The 7,857-nt window shown below is 42.2% G+C and overlaps 1 protein-coding gene across 1 annotated transcript in view; it reads right to left on the reverse strand.

Annotated features, from left to right (window-relative positions):
• Positions 1–7,857, reverse strand: part of SGCD (sarcoglycan, delta (35kDa dystrophin-associated glycoprotein)) — a gene marked incomplete at its 5' end in the record, with an annotated part of 70,819 nt that overhangs the window by 41,854 nt on the left and 21,108 nt on the right. The window contains 2 exons of the mRNA XM_010012441.1: positions 4,116–4,235; positions 6,496–6,583. Coding sequence (XP_010010743.1) covers positions 4,116–4,235; positions 6,496–6,583 — 208 coding nt within the window. The remainder of the gene's footprint in view (positions 1–4,115; positions 4,236–6,495; positions 6,584–7,857) is intronic.

The following is a 7,857-nucleotide window of genomic DNA, read 5'->3' on the forward strand; positions in this document are numbered from 1 at the left end:
CGGCTCACTGCAATGCATGTGGATTCCCATCAATACTTAGTCTTAAAAACCAAAATATTGGTTAAATCCATCATACATATTAAACACCAGAGTGTACTGGCAAGTGTCCCTGAAAACAAACTTCAGAAAATAAGCTCCTAAAAAGATGTCAAGGCCCTTGGGAGAACTGACACCAGCATGTCATCGGATGTTGTCTTATAAGGCTAAATTAAGCATCTGACCACAGTTTAATTTCTGTAAAAACTCATGCTAATTTAAATAGCTTTAGATTTAATTAAAAATGCTTTACTATAGAGATAATAATGTAACTCTGTTAATTAGTATCAAGTGGCATCTAGAGGGCATATTTAAAAACTAATCTGGAGAATAAATAGAGCTAATTAGCACTCAGAATAATGCTTTATGATTGTCTTTTGTTTATAAATGCTATAATGTTCGATATGCTATTAAATGAAAATGGTAATTAATATATATCAAAGTTATTTGTTAATGTTCTTTTAACTAAAGAGTATTTCTTACACAACATGTTTCAGATGGTCTGAACATGTTTCATTTCGGGAGGGAGGGAGGAGGGGGGAAGAGGAACTGCTGTATGCTGCACCACATACGAATTCAATTAGGACCAGCTCATTCACCTCCTGTAACGCAGACCCAATGTGTTTATGAGCCCACAGGGGCTGTCCAGCTAGGCATTAGCTTGTGTCTACGTGGTGTTTGCTAGAGTGCATGGCTGACCATGGGAACAGCCAGTGCAGGGGTTTGCACCTCACCCCATGCACAACCCCATGAGAAGGACCATGCTGCTATTTTTAGCAGGCAGAGAAGTCATAGATTTTGCCTTCAAAATCTAAGCCTTGCAAAACCAGAGTCGCAGTTCTGAGGAATGAGAATGGCTCCGAGGTTTGCTGTACTATCTTTTAAAAGACTGTGAGGTGCTCAAATACTACAGGAGTGGAGCTTGTAAAAGAAAGGGGTGTTACCAGTGAGAATGTGCTGCCACCCGGTCCCTGCGCAAGACTGGAGGAGATGGCTGGGCAATTGCAGGCACTGGCAGATAAGCTTGGAAGAAAAAAGGGCAGAACAGATGTGGCATGAGGCTCAGTTCCTACATGACTTATTTCAGGCAAACATGAGCTCCTTCTGAGTCATCTGGACCAAATGCAGTTGCTAGGCCTCCGCCTGGCTCTGAGCAAGGCAGAGAGAATTCATGCTTGTGTCTGAAAAAGGTTGTGTAGATGTTATCAGAGCTGACCATGGCCAAAGGGCTTCAAGCAGAAGTTCCCATTAATCCTCCAGTGTCTCCTATGACAACAAGTTTGACTGGATTCACTAAATCAAATAAAATTATTGAAGTACTCTAAATTACATCATGCATGAAAAGCAGAGGAGACCAACTTTGTCTTTCTGTGTCCTTTAATTGCCATAAACAGGACTAACTCCCCACAATTACAATAAAAAGCACTTTCATTTGTTAATCTGTGCTACCCATGCTTGCATTTTTTAGAAGCACCATCAAACACAGCACATGTCCTACTTGTATGGTTTTTGTCCATAGTTCTGTGCATTCCTCCCTTTTTAACGCCTTGTTAACGCTAAAAACCCTTTAGCTGCCCAGAGCAGAGTCCATTCCCAAAAAGAAAAGCACCTCTTTCCTCGTGACAAGGCTTCAGCATTACCTTGTAGAACAAATTTCAGAACCAACTTTGAAGAGTGCACAAAGAAAAAAGTAATTATCATCAGCAAGTTTAAAAGCTAGCCACAACCCCAGTAGGTGCTGCTCTAACCTGTGTGAGATGACTTTCATGCCAGACTGCAGACACACACTTCCTTCTATAACAAGTATGTGTTCAGCAATAACAAGCTGAGACTATTTACATAGTGTAGATAGGTGTCAGCAGACACATACCAACAGCACCTGAAATCCCAAACACCAGAGAAATGATCAAAGGAATTTGTCTGTGTAGCACAAGTTGGACTAGCCTCAAGTGCAGACAAAAACACTGGAAGAAATATGAACATATGGTGTAACACTTCCCAGCATGGCAAACAGCCATGGCAAACACTTTCGGAGATAAAATTAGATTGGGGAAGCAAAGCTGGAGAAAACCAAAGCCAAGCATGAACTCTGAAAGCATTTCAGCTCAAGGTCATTAGAATACTTGCTATGTAACATCACCAGTCCTATCATTCTACTTTTTTTCTTTTCTGATAGAGCTGCATAAGCCAAATAAACCCCCAAGAAACCCTTGGTTGCAGATAAAAATGAAAGTAAACTGCAGTGGTTAGCAGGAATTCTGATGCTGTCTATTCTGGAGACTAAAACAAGGCAGAAAATCAAAATAACTATAAAAAATAATTGATGGTTCTCCAAAGGACAAAGTAAATAAAAAGCAGTATTTTTGTAAGTATGTAACCTGAAAAAGAAGTACTTGTAACTTGTAAGGAAAAGTTTCTGTGCTTTTTTCAAGAACCAATGATATAAATCTCTCTCATTTTAAGGTCTCTGAGAAAACATTTAAAAACTGTTGCTTTCTGACTTCATCTCTCCTGCACAAAGACTGCACAGATAATTAGCTCTGAAGGGTGCACTGTGAAGGGAGATTAGTGTTAGAACATGGATTGTGATAAATGTTCCCCATCTCTATAATACCGCAAGAATTCTGAATGGTCCTTTCCGAAGTTTTCAGCTAAAAATGATACTGCTGAATTTGTGAAGATCAACATTTATCCTATAAAACTCATCTAAGTTGTATAGCTGGTGACTGAACTAGTCTAGCATGTAACAGTAGTGGCCTGCAAAGAGCTATACCTCCCCTGTCCTCAGACAGGAACCCTCTAGAATAGCATGACATCAGGTAACAAAAACCATTAAGGGCTGGACACAAAGTCCCACTGACGATGGTCAGACTCCGAGGTGCTCATTTTAAGGTCCTTTACATAATACATAATGTACTAGTAATACGCTATGCAATTTGTAGAAATAAAACCCACTATATATCATTCTAAGCTCCTGCTTTGGTCTCTCTTTTTTTAGGAGCTTACTAGAGAAGGAAAGAACAATTTGGACTGAACAGATGCACCCGACTCAAGCCATCAGGAAACCTGTATCAGTGCATCCACAGAGACCAGTGGCACTGTTACGTGACTAACTGCTTCACAGCACTGAGCTACCCAGTTTGGTCTTACATGAAAACACTCACGAGCACATCTCAGACTAAGCAAAGAGCATGGACTGAACTAGAGAGTATGAGAATTCAAGTTCCTAAGAGGTAATTCCATATAACTATCAAATACATTTTAAAATCTTACAATTACCATAATTGTTTATTTTCCCTAATTAAAAATAAAAGTCCAAACAAACAACAAACAACCCCGTACCCCAAACCCAAAGTGTATCCCCATTTGTTATTAGGAACGACAGATGTAAAGCCTAGCAGGCAGGACAGCTGGGGAGGCAGATCCTGCACAGGCAGGAGAGTTCCAGATGCCCTGTCTTGAGAGTCAGACAGAAAAGTTGTACCATTGGTAAGGCTGGACTCTCCTCCCATGCACAGGACACTTAACCCTTCCCATAGCATAGCTGAAGATGGCTGAGAGATGCACGTGTGCTTCCATGTGGCTAAGTAAGGACAGCTAACATAAAGGCCACCAAACTCTTCAGAAAATTAACGTGGGGTCCTAATTCATGTTGACTTTTCCCCTGCAGGTCTCCTCCTTCATGTTTGCTTTAGAATGAAGGAGGAGCTGGTAGAGTGGTGATCAAAAACATGAAGCCTGAGGTTTCCCTAATGGAAGTATCCTTAGAACGATCCCTCACTGTCCTTCATCACAAGAGATAAAGTTCTTCCATTTCCAAAGCTGGTTTAAAACTTCTTCACTAAGCCAGACAAACCACTTCCAAGGGAGTTTTTTTCTGGAGGGGAAATAACATATTGTGCAAGTTAAGAAACCCCTCAGACAAACTCCTGGACATTATCTGCTTGGGGAAGATTCAAAGCAATAAAGACAGAGAAAGGTTTTAGTTCCAAAAGAAGCATGAAGGAAAGTCAGGCAAAACTATACTAAACTTTGAAGAGGCGCATATTAAAAGAGAGATTTAGTGAATAATATTTTACCTAAAACTCTCAATCTCTCTGCTCCAACCACCACTTCGTTGTCATCTGCAGAAAACAGCAATTTTCCAGAGAGGGTTTTCACCTCAAATTTTTGGCTGTGTGCTTCCACTGCTTGGGGACCTGGAGGGAAGAAGCACAACCTTTTAGTGAAAAGTATAAGAAAATTACATAGTAGCTTCATACACTTAATAAACCCATCTGCTGAGATTGTCCTAATAGCCCTGCAGAAACAAACTGCATCTGACACATCGAACAGGGAGGTCAGTGCTTTTCTGAGGGTGACGTCTCATTAGAAAAGGGCACTGTTTTCTACCAAATAACAACCTCTTAACTTTTTCTACTTCTGTTTTTGTTAATGCTTATGTTTGCCATAAAATCACCATTAAACTTGGAATAGCTGCAAAATTCTTACAAAAAGACAGACCCACATGTGAAATGGCAATGAATACACCCAACCATTCTTTGAGAGCATTGGTGCAGCTCTAAGAGGCATCAGGAATTCCAGAGTCCATTTTGCTTGGACTGATGCTGAGGTGTAAAAGACTCCTGGTTTTCTGCCTGTTAAATACACCCAGAATAGAATGGTATCAGTGTCAGGCACAGTCCAATTTAAAAAAACAAAACAAAACACCACCACAGAAGTAAATGTTTTCTTTTAGAGCATTTGAACCATCTGCAGGCCAAGATGAACGGCAGCCTTCCACATTTCAGAAAGTTCTTAGACCAGTTAAACTTTCCTTCGTTGCTCTTACTTCAGTTCTGCTGCCTCTCCTGCAGTCTGCTGTGCACTGCACTGCTGGAAAGCCTCTGGCAATGGGTTTTGTTGAGGAGCCTGATAAACATCAGCTGCCTGAAAAGCAATTCTGTGAAGGTCTGTGGCTCAAAGGCTGCAAAAAGCAGACCCCTCAATTACAGACCTAGGCTGAACTTTGGGAAAATCACCATCTAACAGCCCTGTGCAACTCAGTCCAAGCCACAGACTCCCTGGAATATGGTAACATGGTGCAGGGCAGGTGACCAGACTTTGCATTAGTTCTGGCCATCTTCATGACTCATTTCTCAAAAGATAAGAGAAATAAGACCTGAAAGCCAGTATTTTCTCATAGGCAGTTTCAAACTCCATCCATCCACAGTGTTTTCCTGCACAGGTCATCTGTATTGGCATCAGGGCACACACAGTCATGTGCATGGTTCACACTACAGAAAAGTGAGGCTATGCCAAGATCCCTGGAAACACTTAAAAACTCTTGCAGCCATTCTGAGAAAATCCAGCAATTTGATTTCTGTCTTGCTAATTAACTGCCTCCCTACTCCTCACTACAGCATGCACTACATGGGACCACACCTTTACTCTGCTCTAAAGCCAAAGCTGCTGCCGAATGCAGAAATGAGCTCAATAACCAGAACATCACGCTGAGAGACACCACTGACCACATCCTCCTCTCAGGCTCTCGTGACACAGAGGTGCTTAAGTGAACAAAATACCCTCTTGAAAATACATGCAGAACAAACAAACTGAACACGTTCATTCTGAAAGTGAGAATCAGGGTCCTTGGGGTTGAATTTATTTCCTTCCTCCAGGCAATTTTCACACGTGCTGCTTAAATCACTGCTTACTGAAGCTGCGTATTTAATTATTTAATACTGTGACTAGAGGCCAAGTTGTTATATAAGCAAACCAAACAACCCAGTCTCATGTAGAAACAACATGTTTATGGATTACTGGCTCTGCCGCACAGCAACACTTCTCCCAGTCCCCAGATAAATCTCAATAAATAAATATCGATCCTGTATCATATACATAATACATATTACAATATATAATGCATTAGGCTCTTCCAACCCAAATTACATGTGCATTCATTCAAAGGATGCTCTGCACTGGGGATTTACGAGACACCCATTTCCCCATCAAACACACTCATGCTTGGGGGCATGAGAGCATTCTTCAGCAGCAGAAGGGCACAGAGAGCTCTGAACTGCAAAGCGTCCCAGCCCAGCCACAGTTAATCTGCAGAGTTTAGGGTTCTCAGGCAAGTTAAAAGTGTCTCAGGAAAAGCCTGTGCCTGTTACAACAGAAATGCCAGCCTGCAGATGTTCTCCTTGACCCTAAGGTCTTACAAGTAACCTTTCTGTCTCGGGACTGGCTTTCAAATTAAAACAATGGTCTGCTTCATTATCAGAAAGCATGAGCCAGCTGCCTCTCCAGCATGGCTTGCATGTCTCTAGCTTTGTTTCTACAAAGTGGAGTGAAGTTTTCATACTTCATGAGACACCTGGGCTCCCCTCCTGCTCACTATCTAAAGCCAGCACAGCATCCCACAACACACCCACTTTCATCCCTCCTTAATTTTTCCACACAGCCTTTCCCGCTCCTTACCTGTTACAAGGCGAGTAAGGACTTTAGTCTTCTCATTGAGGATGTTCACTGTCACATTTCTGGCAGACTGGAAGTACAGTGGGTTGCCCTGGAACAAGACCATGAGAGCAAGCATGTGAGATAGGGATGGCTGCCTGAGACAAGCCGGCATGAGCTTTGCCTGATGCTGCAGGGCTGTTGTTAATGGCCCCAACACTGGGTGTGTGGTTTAGGTGCAGGCTACCCTGAATTAATTCTTACTGTCCAGGATAAAATCACAGTCCACACATCTGGCCCAGATGAAGTCCCAGAGACCAGCCTTGGTTTAGGGATGGTCAGCTTTATTGCCATTCTAAGCCAACCAACTGGTTATTTTAAAATGTGCAAGTGGTACGGAACCTGACCTAAGCTTCCCAAAGGTCATGGTGTCCTGGGATGCTGGCTGGCTGCAGCAATGTGTTTAGAGTCAAACCTGCAATACTACACACAGCTTCAGATGACTCCAGTGGGTGACTGTGCCTAATGCATGGCCATATGAGTGAGCCATGCCCAAGGGCTGTGAACGAGAAAACCTTATTAACATGTAAAAAGTGCTTTTGATCTCAAAGTACTTAGGAACCATGCAGCATGTACAATCATCAGATTCCAGACTGGGATGCCACCTCGGGACCAGAGCCATCCAGTCAGGTCAGGAGATACACAAGACACGAAGTCGTCCTCACTCCCCACTCAACCATACAGATTTCTACCCATTTTTCAGTTTTATGCTTTAAATATACCTCTTGAGAGAAGAGCTAGAGCAGCTGTTAACACACAGAAGCCACGCAGCTACCTGGCAGCATCCACCTCAGGTATTTCTCCCACAGAGTGCAGCCAAAGAAAACTCACTGAGAAAACCATCTGGCTCCTTCTGTGCACAAACACATTCAAGACACCCAGGAACTCGTGTTTTCCACCAGTCCACCCAGTTGGTTTCTCAGGAGCTATTAACCACCTACAGCACCAGCACAGGGTGACCCCCAAACCAGCCAAAAATCTGACGTGCAAGGTGGAAATTCACTGCTGATATCTCTTAATAATGTCTAGAGTAGGCAGCTGATTAAATTCATCAACTGCCATAGGATTGGCAGATGGGATAAATTAGCAAGAAAGTCAGCAAGAAGTTAAACATTTTGTGTCCATTTGCTTCTTTCACCAAAGTCTTTTTTTCCAGTTTTGAAATCTTTCCATTAGGAATGAATAATCAAGATGGTGACAGAGGATCATGTAGGTCAGACATGTTCTCTTTGCCACCTGAATTTATAAGGAACATAACTAATATTTGCATAGATTTTTCTGGATCATGGCAGAAGGATTAGGTTGTCTACATAACAGGAGCGCAGG

This window comes from Nestor notabilis, unplaced genomic scaffold, assembly GCF_000696875.1.
Source record: "Nestor notabilis isolate BGI_N333 unplaced genomic scaffold, ASM69687v1 scaffold3004, whole genome shotgun sequence".
Lineage (NCBI taxonomy): Eukaryota > Metazoa > Chordata > Aves > Psittaciformes > Psittacidae > Nestor > Nestor notabilis.